Source organism: Nicotiana tabacum, chromosome 12, assembly GCF_000715075.1.
Source record: "Nicotiana tabacum cultivar K326 chromosome 12, ASM71507v2, whole genome shotgun sequence".
Taxonomy (NCBI): domain Eukaryota; kingdom Viridiplantae; phylum Streptophyta; class Magnoliopsida; order Solanales; family Solanaceae; genus Nicotiana; species Nicotiana tabacum.
This window is the reverse complement of record NC_134091.1, coordinates 71066470-71081780: the sequence shown is the minus strand read 5'-3', so window position 1 is coordinate 71081780 and position 15311 is coordinate 71066470. Positions and strand designations below refer to the sequence as shown.

The 15311-nt window shown below is 36.4% G+C and overlaps 1 protein-coding gene across 10 annotated transcripts; it reads left to right on the top strand.

The window, feature by feature from the left end:
* Positions 1-654: 654 nt before the first annotated feature.
* LOC107769649 (helicase-like transcription factor CHR28) lies at positions 655-14310 on the top strand. Of its 10 annotated transcripts, XM_016588882.2 has the most exons (14): positions 680-881; positions 1358-1483; positions 1581-1719; positions 1799-1927; positions 2016-2389; positions 3109-3180; positions 3290-3367; positions 3464-4170; positions 4276-4367; positions 4847-4977; positions 6342-6563; positions 8731-9270; positions 13310-13519; positions 13955-14310. In XM_016588882.2, exons 2-14 carry the CDS (start codon positions 1382-1384, stop codon positions 14057-14059), a joined length of 2901 nt encoding a protein of 966 aa, XP_016444368.2. In that variant the 5' UTR covers positions 680-881; positions 1358-1381; the 3' UTR covers positions 14060-14310. The 10 variants fall into 10 exon arrangements, with proteins under 10 accessions (XP_075082720.1, XP_016444369.2, XP_016444366.2 ...); XM_075226619.1 differs by lacking the exon at positions 1358-1483 and having other exon boundaries at positions 655-881; XM_016588880.2 differs by having other exon boundaries at positions 677-881; positions 3464-4367.
* The last annotated feature ends 1001 nt before the right edge of the window (positions 14311-15311 follow it).

Here is a 15311-nt window from a genome sequence, read left to right as displayed (position 1 = left end):
AAAATATTAAACAAAGTGATATGCTAATAAAAATTTCTATTACCAATGTAAAAATACTAAATATTGGATAAGTATAATAAAGAAAAATATAGAACAAAAAACTTATTCAATTACTATACAAGTCTCTTTAATTTAATAGAGCTTTTATTCTTTAAAATTCATACAATATTATTGAGAACATTAGAATAAAATTAAAATAAAAACAGTATTTCAAGAGTAATAAAATATATATCTTCTATTATATTATAAAAAAGTAGTAGATAAAAATATTAAACAAAGTAATATGCTAATAAAAATTTCTATTAACAATACAATTATATTAAATATTGGATAATATAATAAAAAAAAATACATAACAAAAAATAACTAATTGACTATATAAGTTCCTTTAATTTAATAGAGATTTTATTCATTAAAATTCAGATAATATTATTGACAACAACAAAATAAAATTTAAAATAAAAAATATTTCAACATTAATAAAATATATATCTTCTCTTATATTACAAAAAGAAAGCGTGCAGATAAAAAATATTTTATTATTAAATATATCATATTAACAAATAAGCTAAAATTAAAATTTATATGTTCAAACAAATACGATCATAATTTAATTTAATTAATATTAATGGGCGCCACTGCTAGTTATACATTATAGCTAAAAAGTAGAGTGAGTGACTATGTTTATGAAGCAAACTCCCAAAGTAGGAGGGGATGTACTCCTTTAAGCCAAACAAAAGCTACTCTCTCCGCACACGCACTCTCTCCCCCCTTGGTCGGTTGTTCTCTCCGCCTCTGACCCAATTAGGGCTTCGAGTAGAAGACAAAAGAAGAGGAATTACTTGTGACGATCCCCAATTTGTGTCAGAGACAGACACTAGGTATTATATTGCACTCTACCTTTCTGTTAGTTTGCTGTTGAGTGTTCAAAATTTGCTTCTTTGCCTAATGGGTATTTCAAAATGTAATCACCCGTTTAAGTTTTATGTATAAAGACCTGTCTTGTTGAGTTCGATTTCTCCAGTTTGAGTTGAATGTTTACTGTTTTTGCTCTGAAATTGAGGAGTTGTTTCCTTCTTTCTCTTTAAGTTTACTCAAAGAAATTCTCGTTTTCTGCGACACCAACCTATTTTTCTCGATTTTGATTTTTTTTGTTAGCACTACTATCTTGAGTTATTTATTATAGTTTCTATCCAAAAAAAAGTTGTCTTTATGTCTATTTTCTCCATGCATGGCTCATGTCTACTGCATCATTGCATTTTCTAAAGTTGCACAATGGAACCCCTTATTACTCTTTTTTCTCCTTGTATTTCAGTTTATGTTGTTCAATTTCCATGTTTACCTTTTTTGACAATAGGATGGTTTGATGCTATTCACTTAGATGCGTGCCCATGTGGATCCTGTTGGTGGTTTTCTAGAGTATACTCGTACCTTCTTCTGTAATCTGGTTATTAACTTGCTTTTAAGACATCGCTCCCATCTGGTAAAGGAATAGTTTACCATTGAATCTAGTTATGAATTATTTGAGTGCCTGGTTTATGATCTTTTTTTGACGTTGCCATGTTGCTGTTTGAGTACAGGTTGGTTCTATATTCTCTCCAATGGATGCAATTAGTATCTCTTCGGATGATTCGGATTTGCGTGAAATAGACAACTACAAAGATGATTCACCTCTCAGGGATTCTGCCACTTCTCGAATCCTTCCACCATGGGCAACAGGTAAAGAATGACCTTTTTCTCTTCCCAGCACAAAGTTATGGTGAACTTGTCTATAACTTAGACCTTGGAACAATGTCAGATAGCTCGCCCAAAAGAACAATTTATCTTAATGGAAGCTCCTCCAACTATCATAATATTACTGATGACAGTGGACCATCAAGTTCACGAGCAATTAGAGACGGGAATTCCAAGTATTCTTCTGGGAATGGTAATAATGGTCTGCCACAAGCATTAAAGGCAGCAGTAGTTTTCACAGGACTGTTTATTGAAAAAGAAAACATTTGTGTCTGATGCAGATAATGGAAAGCATTTTCCACAACAAGCTTTAAAGCGTACACTTCCAACATCTTTTTGTCCTTCTGGTTCAGTAGAGGATATAGGTTTCAGTCAGGCTCGTCAATCTCATGAAAGATCATACCAATCTGCATGGGCAAGTTCGAGCAGTGCTGGTGATAACTACTGGAAAGACAGCTTCAACAGGGGCAACCATAGTGAGTTAGTTCTCTATGAAAATAAAGGAAACAGAGTGTTACCTCCGTCTTTGATGCACAGAAGGTCCACTTCAGGTGTTCAACATACCAGTGTAAGTGATCCCTTACATTACCCTGCGAAAGGTGAAGACAGAGCTGCAGCAGCTGATGAGAGACTGATCTTTCAAGCTGCTCTGCAGGTACTTGTTTGTGCCCTTTCTTGTCATTTGTAAATGTTGTATTTTATTGCACAATTCAGGAACTTCATGCAATGATCCTTCCTTTTATCTCCACCAAATCAGAATGTCTTCACTATTCCCTCCTCTGCATAATGGACCAATGGATATCCCTTTCATTTTATGAATTAATTATACTGTATGCCTGAAACTATACAGTTGAACAGAACAAAGCTAGTCTAGAACACAGTGGTTGTTTCTTGCGAATGCCCTATTGTTTTGTCTGTTGGACAAAACTGAATGTTTATCTTTCTGGTGGGATTTGGTTTCCTTTCTGTAATTTCCTTCTTTTATTCAAAAACTTCATGACATTATTGACCTGACCAGGAATTTTTTTAATTTAATTTCGATGTCTATCATTAGATCTTTTCAGTTCTAGGGAAAAGGAGCAGGGATTTTCAAGTGCGGTGTAAAGATATCGATTTATCTGGGAAATTATGTGAATGAATTCTTAGAATATTTGTTCTATCCCACCTCTCAAAAGATGTATGTTTTATCCTCTAGGGAAGACATAACGTGAATCTGATTGCTGTACTTTATGGATATGCTGGAACATGATTAGGTGTGAGGGGGGATATTTTCCCCTTAAAATTGTTTCAAACACACAATGAGCCTCCAGAGGTGGCATCTCTTGTATGCTCACCCAGCTTATAATTGAACGTACTAATGTCCTTTTCTGGCAGGATTTAAACCAACCTAAGGTAGAGGCTCGTCTGCCAGATGGTCTTTTGTCAGTTTCTCTCCTAAGACACCAGGTCTACTTGTGCTACTTTAAATATCTTTTTATTTCTTGTTATTAATGTGTCTTCTTTTTATTTTTTATTTTTATAGTATGCCTTCTAACTACCATTTTTCTTCCTCAAGAGAATTGCTTTGGCGTGGACACTTCAAAAAGAAACTGGTAGTGTTCACTGTTCGGGCGGTATTCTGGCTGATGATCAGGTCGAGTATAATGCCGTTTGCCTTATTCTGCTTAGCTTCTTCTTGCACCTTTGTTGGTATTCATCATGTTTTCTTATTTATTCTGGTATGCTACAGGGTCTTGGTAAGACTATTTCAATGATTGCCCTCATACAGATGCAGAGGTCAGCTCAGGATAAGTCTAAAGAGAAAGATCTGGATGATATTAAAGCTGAAGCCTTGAATTTGGATGATGATGATGAAAATGTTGCTCCTGATTCTCAGGAAATAAACCAGCGTAGAGAGAAAGATGGTGTCGAGGTGATTCCAGATGCAAGAACTTCTATAAAGGGGTTTCGTCGTAGGAGGCCAGCAGCTGGTACTTTGGTAGTTTGCCCAGCAAGTGTTCTTCGACAATGGGCTCGGGAACTGGATGAGAAAGTAACGGATGAAGCAAGTCTATCTATTTTAATCTATCATGGAGGCAATAGGACTAAGGATCCGGTGGAATTGGCAAAATATGACGTGGTTCTAACTACATATGCCATTGTGACAAATGAAGTTCCTAAACAAGCTTTAGTTGAAGAGGATGACGATGACCAGAAAAATGGAGAACGATTCGGAATATCTTCTGACTTCACTTCAAGTAAGAAGCGGAAAAAGCCATCTCTTAATAAGAAGGGAAAAAAGGGCAGAAAAGGATTTGATGCAGATGACTTTGATCCTAATTGTGGTGGTCTTGCAAAAGTCAGTTGGTTTAGGGTGATTTTAGATGAAGCCCAGACAATAAAGAATCATAGAACACAAGTAGCTAGAGCATGCTGCAGCCTCAGAGCAAAACGAAGGTGGTGCTTATCTGGAACACCAATACAAAATGCCATTGATGAGTTATTCAGCTACTTCAGATTTCTGAGATATGATCCCTATGCTGAATATAAATCATTTTGCAGCCAAATTAAGTTTCCAATAGCTATAAACTCAATTAATGGGTATAAAAAGCTTCAAGCGATTTTGAGGGCCATAATGTTGCGACGAACAAAAGGTAACGTTTGTCTTCTCCTTATTGTTCTTTTAGTCGTAGTTTTGCAAATGAAACTGCAAAAATGAAAACATCATGGGGTTTAAGCCTTTTGATCGGGCTTCTGCCTTGACCTTTTAAAGTAATTTACGTCTTTATGCCCTTGCCTTCTAACACTGGTTGCATCAGCAAATTTTTATTTACTAAATAGTCTCCCATCAAGTTTTCCTCTCTGGATCACTGAGTGATCTTGATGCTGTAGCAGCTTTTCAGTATTCATTTTTTCTCGATCACAATTTTATTTTACCTTACCGTGCATCTATGTGGTGCAGGCATGCATGTCTGAATGCGTTAATATTTCTTTGTTCAATAAATGATCTTTTGAATTTGTTAAAACCTCCCTCACTCTCATGTGCTCATTAAGTCTGTTAATTCACTTTCTAGCTACATCTTCGACAGATATATTTATATCTAATCTGATTATGTCAACGTTACTGATATAGGTACACTGATTGACGGTGAGCCAATTATAACCTTACCACCAAAAACTATACAGTTGAAGAAGGTGGCTTTCTCTGCCGAGGAACGAGCTTTCTATAACAAATTAGAAGCTGAATCGCGATCGCAGTTTAAGGTACCTCACTGTCTGCCTCTTTTAGCCCGATAGGTGTCAAACCTGACAATTATTGATGAAAAGAAATATTCACTGCATCACATCATCCTTTTTTGTGACCTTTCTCCCAATAACTTAAGGGGAGTGCTTACATAACATAGACAACTTTCTTAAAATTCGATTTCTAGTCAGTCTTTGAGTTTCTGCTCAACAGAAGTCTGAATAACTAAGGATATGTTTTGTAATACATGCTATGCTATGTGAACTGAGTTCTCAAGTTGTGGTTTTTGAATTGAGTTTTTGACTGATCTAAAGGCTCATGAAGCGCACATACTTTAAGAAGGTCATTTTAACCGTCTAAAATCTATTTCATCTGTCTTTAGCATGTCCTACACCTCAATTGGTATCTTCTTTTCCTGAAGATGTAAAGAGTAACCATATATACGGACGTAACCATATATACGGACGTTCTACATTGAGAATAAAAAACACACTGAAATTTATTAAAGCTGCCCCCCCCCCCCCCCCGGGGGGGGGGGGGGCTGCTAGAGAAGTGGTTGTGTACAAAGTGTAGTCTTATAACTTGAATATAGCTACATCTCATGACAGATTGATAATGTTATCTTTTGCTTGACCATCACAAGTTTTTCAAGGAAGCTGCAACCTCTGATACTATATGCACTGGGAATGACTGTAACATGATACACCTTTTGATTTGTTGTCATCTGGGGACATGCAAGAGTGGGGTTTATTAAACTGCTGAATGTGTGCAATCGTGAGATAATAGAGTACCATATTTTAATGCATTTGGATATTAGACATGTAAAAATTAATAGACTACCATATTTTAATGCATTTGGATATTCGGCATGTAAATATGTTGTTTATCAAGTATTTAGTATATATGATGATTAACTGGCGAAAGATGTACATTAGCATAACTGTAATCTTCATTATGTTTATATCCTACTCATATTTGGGGAATTGAAGGTCCATTTATTTGGTTCAATATGGTCAAAATGTTTCTATGCTACATATCTTGGGGGATCAGAAAAAGGAAAAGATGACATCAAATTGAAGATGGGGGAATATGAAGTGATGTCATCTGGTTACGGAAATGTGAGAAGAAAGAAGCCTTTGTCTCATCCTCATGATAAATTTAACACACCTCCCTTGTTTTGGATTTCGGAATCCTATTACATAGAGAAGACTTCATTTTCAAGACTAAGCTTTCAGTTCTTTTCTGAGTTGTGAAGCAATTGTTAAAATTTTGACCTCCAGAGCAACTTTGAGATTTCTAGTAGTCTTCTGATGTTTTGTTATTTGGCTGATTTTATTAGCTCTAGTGGTGTATTTTTTAATAAAAGAGGGTACTCGTCTTGCAGGCATATGCTGCAGCTGGAACTGTGAAGCAAAACTATGCAAATATCTTATTGATGCTTCTACGACTTCGACAGGCTTGTGACCACCCAAAACTTGTCAAAAGGGAGAGTTACAATTCTGTTGGAAGAGCTTCATCAGAGATGGCGAGGAAACTCCCAAAGAAAATGGTGGAGGATCTCTTGAAACAATTGGAAACTTCATTGGTAACATGTTCCGTATGCGATGTAAGTTTCCCTTGGTCATTATCCTTGTTTTCTTCTAATGAGTAGAGTTTGTGGTCTTCTCATTTCTTGAATTATTTATCTATTTTGCAAGAGTACAACTGCAAGTTGAGGTAGAAGTCTTAGAAAGAAAATAGTCCTTATCTATGTTACATGCATTCCCCTCCAATCGAGTCTGTGTTGATATGAAATGACTGCAGTAGTGGAATGGGATTTAGATGTCTTCTTCTTCTTTGAGTACAAACGGCTTATATGTTCGTGGATTTAGTAAGAAGCCCTAAAGAAATAAGTTATGTCACGGGAACTTTTTCCATTTTTCCCTTATCTGGACAGCAAAATTGTTCACTTAATAGATTGAGAGAAGGAAACAAAAGCTTGTCTAATACCATGCTATGGTACTTTGCAATATTATCTGAGTAGACTACTAAGAAATAGGAGAGCTCCGGAGGGTATAGAGAATGACTATTTACATTTGAGGAGTAGCCTCTCGTTCCTAGTTTCTTTTGGTGCGCCCATATGGTTTCATTTTGTATACAAGATCGGGTGTCGTTTGTAGAGAATCACATTCTGATGGAGGGTCTCTATTTTTAGTATATAGCTTGTATACGGAGATCTTTCCATTATTAATAAAATTATTCGCCTTATAATAAAAGAGATATACTACATGAAATAAAAACACTTACAATCCACTTTCTATAACTGTATACTGAGAAGCTATTGGGATACCCAGAGTAGCTAATTTCATCTGTAAAACTTCCATGTATGATCTATTTGAGCTATCAAGAGTTCATGTAATATTTCGCCTCATTGTGTTTGAGACATGTCAAACACGTTCAGCCTCTCGAACTCTCTTTTATTGCTGAAGAAGGTACTGTTACATCTTTCCCCCCTTCTTCAATGGTATGTTGGCTTGAGATATCATGCTTAGCTGGTCATTTTCGTATTGCCTTTTCTGCATCTCTCTTCCTCCTCTCCCACCCCATTTGTACGTGAAAACAGTATCTAAAGTCCAAGCTGACCATCCAAGCTCTCAAACAACTCCATCTTCTTTCCAAAGGTCGAAAGTTGTTGCTTGAGATTTGTGCCTGCTTTTTATAGAACACAGGCTGCATAGTTCTCTATTATTTTGATTGGTTTGTAAAATGTTAAATTTGACAACAAATAAAACAAGTAGGAGAAGATAATAATTGGGCGATCGGACAAAGAGTAGGATTAAGGGAGTTTGGGTTCTGAATGCCCCCTAGGCTTTAGTCTAGTGGTAAGAGCACAATACGTGATGTGTAGGTTAGGTATATGTCACAGGCTCTAACGCTGCCACAGACAAAAGCCTGGTAAGTGGAGAAGGGTAGGGCCGGACCATTATTCACCGAGTTTCAAACTGTCAGCCACTAGCCCTCGGGGATTTCTCGGTTATATAAAAAGGGATTTTGGGTGCTGAAGAGAGGAGAAAGGAGAGAGCTAGGCAGCTGGTGTGTATTTCTGTCGCTCTTAAGCTGAATTCCGCTACTCCAAGGCCACTGTTAAGATTCTATGGGCTTTGAGGAATTCAAAGAGAATAGGGAAATAAAATGAAAGAAAACATTGATCGATCTGGTCTGAAAACAAAATGCTTCAGATTTAGTACGCTCCCATTAATCATGAGTACCTTGTCGACAAGCTGAACTCAACTGTCTATATTGCACTTGAGACATTTTGTGAGCTAAAACCTATCATTACCTCCTCCATATCTCCCTGACTAACTGGAGCCTCCCTAACCAAATAGCTTCAAACTTCAAAGTTACAACTAATGAGTGCAAAGCAATGGTGTAACTATAAGTCCACAGACAAAATAAAATTCAGTGAGCTGTCATATCTGATATGTACAAGCTTCAAATTGCTATCCATCAAAGCATTTGAAGTCAAAAGTGCTTTTGCCCCCTTGTAAAAGGAAAATGTGTATAAATCTGAAGATTAAGTGGAATACCTTATGTGCATCTAGATTGATTTGAGCTCTTTTAGCTATGAATGTATAGCTACAGTTGAAGATAACTATTGCATTGCACTCTCTAGTAGCACATTTCTCGTCTTTCGATTTATTTTATTATTTTGTTTTATAGTTATGGTCTTTGTCATGGTACAACTATCAATAGTTTTACATGCTAGTATGATATCTACTTTGTTATTTCCCCAGGATGTGCCCGAAGATGCAGTTGTCTCCATGTGTGAACATGTGTTCTGCTATCAATGTGTATCAGATTATTTAACTGGGGAAGATAATACATGTCCGGCACTTGGATGCAAAGAACAACTTGGTCCTGAGGCCGTATATTCTAAAGCTACCCTAAAAAATTGTGTATCAGATGATGTAAATGGTGATCCTTCCGGCTTGTCTGAATTTGATGAGAAATCCATCATGGAAAATGAGTACATTTCTTCTAAAATAAAAGCTGCTCTTGAAATTCTTCACTCATGTTCTAAGTCAAAGGATCCTTATTTAGAATCAGATAGCTTGGTGCAATGCAATGGCGATTCGTCAAATTTGGGAAAAGCAGATTCAGAATCGCAAGACAAGGGGCCAATAAAGGCCATTATCTTCTCTCAGTGGACAGGCATGTTAAACTTGGTTGAGCGTGCTTTGAACCAGTTTTGTTTTAAGTATGAGAGGCTTGATGGTACAATGTCTCTTGCTGCTAGAGACAGGGCTGTCAAAGAGTTTAACACAAATCCTGAGGTTGGTCTTTTCCTTGTATGTTTACTTGTTGTAGCTACAATCTCTTAGATATCAAAATGGCCAATATTTTCTTCTTTAGTAAGTGTCATTAATATCACACCAAGACGGTGTATGGAAAACAAAACAGTATGGATTTATATTTCAACCACAATCTCCTATTAAGTTATCCCAGATCTCTATTCAAAAGGGAGTCATCTCTTCGGACCATAAAAAATTAGATGAAATAAGAATGGTTCTAATACTCCTAACGTCGTCTAGCTATTATGGAAAGAATATGCTATTTGTTTCCATCCATATAAACCAAAAGACATGGTGGTCTGATCCTCCAAGTTGCCTTCTTTTACTTGCCAATCGTTTAAGCCTTCAACTCGACAGACTTTATTCACTATTCATGGTCCATAGATATGGAGCTGCAATGCAATTGGAGGTGATATGTATTTTCTCCAAACTCCTTGCACAAGCAGCCTACTCTCTAATTTTTCTCCTTCTGAAATCACCTGCCGATAAGATTTCGCACTGCTTAGATTCTTTTTTGTTTTAAGCTACTTTCTTTGATGCCTTTTTATTCCAAATATGCTTCCCTCTACTCCCCTACTAGTAACTCCATTGAAAACAAGTTCACCTTAAAGGATTTCACCTTTGATTCCTCCATATCATCTTCTCTGCTTCATCTATCCCTACTACACGTCGATATATTCTTCTATAAGAAATCTCAACTTATTTATCCAAAAAAGAAGAAAAAATAAAAAAGAAATCCCCAACCTCTTCCCTTTATATTGATGTATGACTCTCCCGAAATTGATATCCCATATGCTCCCTAGCCTTCCTACACCCAAGGCTGTAGCCTAGTAGCCACTGAAGTCGGTGCAAACCTTGGAGACGAGAGTTCAAATTCAACCGGAGACAAAAAACACTTGGTGATTTTTCCCATCTCCTAAGTCTTGGTCGGCAGAGTTATCTAACACCTTGATAGTGGGAGATGTAGGTACTAAGTAGAATAGTCGAGATGCACACACGTTCTCTTGGACACCACCTTTATCTAACAACAAAAAGAAAAAGAAAAAAGAAGTGGAAGTACAGGAGGTGGCATTTTCAAATATGGATACGACAAGAAATCATGTTATGCCTCTTTGGCGATATTGCTCGATAATTGTAGGCCTATATACCTCTTAGGTAGATCAGTACCTTCAATTTTTTCTAAAATAGTTTGTAGCTATGCCATTGTCATGCTTGCATAGCATGTAAGAATTTAAATTTAGTTGGCTCATAACTTCTCTTTATACTCACAAGGAGTACTGATACAAGATCAAGAAGACCAAGAAATTCAAGAAGTCCAAGAATTTTTGTTTAATAGGATTATACTTATAGTTCTAGTCAACTAGGATTGTTAGTTGGTATTCCTTTCCTACTAGAATTCTTTTTCCTATTTTAGTTAGGATAAGTTTTTTTAAACCTTATTCTTATTCTAGTGTAATTAGGATTGTATTCCTTAACCTTATCAATTTTACTCATTGTAAGGCCTATTTAAAGGGCTCAATATGCTGTGAAAAAAAATAAACATTGGTTATTCTCTTGCTTCAAAAACGTGATTTATCTTTTATTTCGTTCTTCCTCCTTTATTCAACACTTCGTGTAATCTTGCAGGATTGAGGAACAAGTGGGTAAGGTTCTTTTCATCTTACATTCTTCTCATGTGAGTTTGAATACCGCTTTCGTTAGTTTTGTGAAAAGCTTTAGCGGGTTTTGTTTTTTATTTTTGTTTTTTGTTTTTCTCTCTTCTTTGTGCTTGAGAGAGGTGCAAAACCTTGAAAGTACATCAATTTGATATCAGAGCACATGTTCCAGGTTTCGAGTCTTGATTTGCTATTTCCCATCATGTCGCTAGAGAAACAAGTGGGATCCTCTCAATCGAGCTAAAATTTGTAATTCAGAAATTAAGAACTATTGTCCTTGAACGGGATAATGAAGAAATTAAAGTGCAACTAGATGGCTTTGAATGCAGCTAGATGGCTTGAAGGAATCAATGGCGAATTTGACTGAATTAGTTGGACGCTTGGTGCTTCAAATTAGCCACCATATCCATCACAACGCCTACAACCTCCACCACCACCACCTCTTCCACCATATAACATACCAGTACTATCGCCACGTCTACCACTTCGATATCCACCAATTCAACCGCATAGAGCAAGATATATTGAGCAAGCTGAAGAGGTTGAAGCTAACCGAGGCATAAGAGTATCGAGGCACCATTCCCAATATGATAAATATTCAAATTTTCAAGGGAATGAAGAGGATGAAACTGATGAAGACCAATATCATAGAAACGAAGACCATGCATTGGATTCACAAGTTGAGGCTTTACCACCAAAGTTTTATGACGATCCATTAGAGTATCCAACCATGTTTGTCATCGACTTTCCACCTTATAGAGATGCTCAACACAATATTGACATAATTGTTGACTATATCATTCTAAATAAGGTAGCATATTGCGTTAATTTTAAAGTCCATAAAAATATGCATGAACAAGAACAAGGATTTCCTAAAAAAGTGGATAATAGAGAGTTTGAGGTATATTGGAGAGACAAGATATCTTCACGTCATAACTATATCCAGCTATCACCAAAGCGACTGTTGGTGTACAAACGTTGCAATTGATGCATTCTCAAGAAGAGCGTTGATCTCCATACTTAATTCAAAGCTAGACATAGAATTGGTTAAGTTCCATGAAGTTTTGACACCAATAACTTCATGAAGTTTGAGAGTCAACATAGAAAGATTACATGGAGAAAGTTTGGTAGAAATTTGAAACTTAGAAAGAGGGATGTAGTTCGACCAAATGCAAAGTTTTCTTGCAACGTGAAGAAGCTCTGTGATAAGCATACAAAATGTAACTTAAACTTGGTGAGTATTTGGTCCCCATTCTTTACTATAACAAATCTTGCGCTATTTACGAAAGCTGTTAGACTCGAGGACGAGTCTTTTTCAACTAGGGGAGAATGATGCAAGATCAAGAAGGCCAAGATACCAAGAAATTCAAGAAGTCTTAGAATCCATTCAATATTAGGCTTTCTTATCCATAAAGATTAGGAATTCTTATTTCCTGTTTCCTAGTAATTTGATTGTTGTGTTAGTAGGATTATATTTGTAGTTCTAGTTATCTAGGATTGTTAGTTAGCATTTCATTCCTACTAGAATTCTTTTTAGGATTAATTTGCCTTAACCTCATCAATTTTACTCATTGTAAGGCCTATTTAAAGGGTAAGGTCTATTTAAAGGGCTCAGTATGCTGAAAATAAACATTGGTGATTAGTTTTTCTAAGCTCTTGCTTCATAAACGTGGCTTGTCTTTTATTTTGTTTTTTCTTCCTTTATTCAACACTTAGTGCAATCTTGTGGGATTGAGGAACGAGTAAGGTTCTTTTCATCTTACATCTTCTCACGTGAGTGTGAAGAACGTTCGCTAGTTTTGTGAAAAACTTTAGCAGGGTGGCTTTGATTTTCTTTGTGCTTGCGTGGTGCAAAACCTTGAATACCCTCTTCCTAGTCCACTGCTCAGAAATGATAATTTGGCAATACTGTTATAGGACTTCAGGATTATTATTTGATGGTAAGGTATAGGTCTAACCTTGAATATGTTCATTACTAGATAATTTTACATTCATATACCATTCAGGAAATGCCTGTACATATGTTTTTTCTTCAGGAATTTTTTTCTCCTGCTATACCCTTATCGTACATGCAATTCATTCAAAGAGTTTGAATGTCCTTTTCCTTCTACTGGTCTTTATAGTGACGAGGAGTACCTTCTCTAGCACCATGTTCGCAATTAGTATAAAAACTTAAATAGAGTGGTGTGGACTAATAACTATGCTTTATTTAGTCATTTCTTTAGCACATTGGAGCACCAGTACAGCAAGGTAGTGCTTTTTTGTTTTGAAGTTTTTAATTGCATACTTTGGATTTCCCAATCTAACCATTTCTTTCTCCTTGAACCTTATTGTATTTTCAAATTCAAGCGTAAGTTCTTTTGCAGGTGACTGTCATGTTGATGTCACTAAAAGCTGGAAATCTTGGCCTAAATATGGTGGCAGCTTGTCACGTAATTCTTCTTGACCTTTGGTGGAATCCAACTACTGAAGATCAGGCTATTGATCGAGCTCACAGAATAGGACAAACTCGTGCGGTCACTGTGTCTCGATTAACAATTGAAGACACAGTTGAAGATCGAATTCTAGCTCTCCAGGTTAACCTCTCACTGTATACCCTGTCATTTAATCTGGATTAACAATCAAGGATCAGCCCCACATTTTTTCTATGTTCTTTAGTTGAACCGCATAGTTTTTTGGCATGATGTTTGGCAAGTCGTTATATCTCACTTTCTCCTTCTCCCCACCCACCCTCCTGCACAAGTTTGTTCTGATTCTGTTCCCTGGCCTTAAAATCCTGTCCTTATTTTTTTACTGTGTTATTCTTGTGATTATTATCCTTGTATCTATTCAGCAACCATCTTCTCTCTGTTTTCTTCTGTAATTTGCTTTCTGTTTCATATTTGAAATCAACACTTCCAGAGACTTGGTTAAAACACAGAATGGTGATTAGTTTTGGCTCTTATGCGCACCTTGTGTAGTGTTCATCGATGCCTAATCTTTTAGATTTCAATATCATCTTATAATTTCAGGAGGACAAAAGAAATATGGTTGCATCCGCTTTTGGTGAAGATCAAAGTGGAGGCACAGCTAGTCGACTAACTGTAGAAGATCTTAGATATCTCTTTAATCTCTAAGAAAGGGCTTTTTTATCTGCATTTGGTCCGTTTAGCCAGTTAGCAGAATGTTCATATGTAGGGGAGTAGATATTTAGATGCAACTGAAGTCATTAGAATTGCTAGGCTCATCATAGTGAGACCGATATGTATTTGTACTGGTAATTCTTCCAATTTTGTTGCCTCATAAAGGCATTTTCCTATTTCCCTGCTCATTTTGTCTGTGTATATATATACTCACTTATCATGTATATGAATCATCTTATTGATCATCATGAGATGCTCGGTATAAAAAAAGCTACTTATGATCACGCCGGAGGAAGGGGGTGCTGCTCGACTTTTGATTTTCTGCTAAGGTGGGTTGTGCTTGGTATAATTTTCACTTGTGATATTTGGTTAACCATTAATAAGTTGGCGATCATGAGGGTTCTCAACATTGATTCTTCTCCATTTTTTTTAAAAAACTCAAACAAACAGTTTTATTAAACTGAAATTATCTACCAACAAATTTACAATAAAATTAGGAGCATGTTCCTAATAGAAAGGGGAAAAATTAGTAAAATTTTAGATTCTCTAGTCAAGCAATGAGCAATCAAAATTTGTTTGCCTTTAATCCAAACTAGAAAAACATTGGGGTTTTTCTTTAACAAGAAACAACAACTATCCAACAACACTTTGAACTCTGTAGATTGTAAGAAAGCACAATTTTCTGAGCTGGGCCACCAAAAATATTGGAACAATTAGCCGAGAGGAATGCAAACCCATAATTTCAATTTTCAACAATGCCTAAGATTGGCACGACCTTGAAAAATCGAAGAAGTTGCAGCTACAAATTGACTAGCATAATCATGTACAACAAGCCCTACTCTCCGTTGTGACCTGAAGCGAGGAAATAGCTACATCAATATTGCATTTTCAGATTTTCATGTGGAGGCTTAGACCAAGAAGTGGCCATAACCCAAGAGGAAACATCCATAAGATCTCCCAACCACTTTTCAGCCATGGCAAATAGCCAAATACCCACTCACTCAAAAAATCTAGAGCTTCAAATAACATAAAGTAGGAGGAAGAACTTTACTATCACGGAAACTCGTTTCTCATGAACCACTTTTTTTTATGAACTGCACAAGTCTGTTGAGTCTTCAAAGACTCTGAATCATTAACCACATAGCTAAGAAACTCAGCCATATTAACTTTATCTACATTCAGCTCATATGTGACGCTCTCAAAACCTCTCTCGCCGTTACATAATCAAGGAACACATGTTTACTAT

Coding starts and splice junctions, on each gene's coding strand:
- LOC107769649 (XM_016588880.2), top strand. CDS start 1,382: ATGCGTGCCCATGTGGATCCTGTTGGTGGTTTTCTAGAGTATACTCGT. Junction 1,484..1,580: donor TAAGACATCGCTCCCATCTG/GTAAAGGAATAG, acceptor GTTTGAGTACAG/GTTGGTTCTATATTCTCTCC. Junction 3,368..3,463: donor GTATTCTGGCTGATGATCAG/GTCGAGTATAAT, acceptor GGTATGCTACAG/GGTCTTGGTAAGACTATTTC.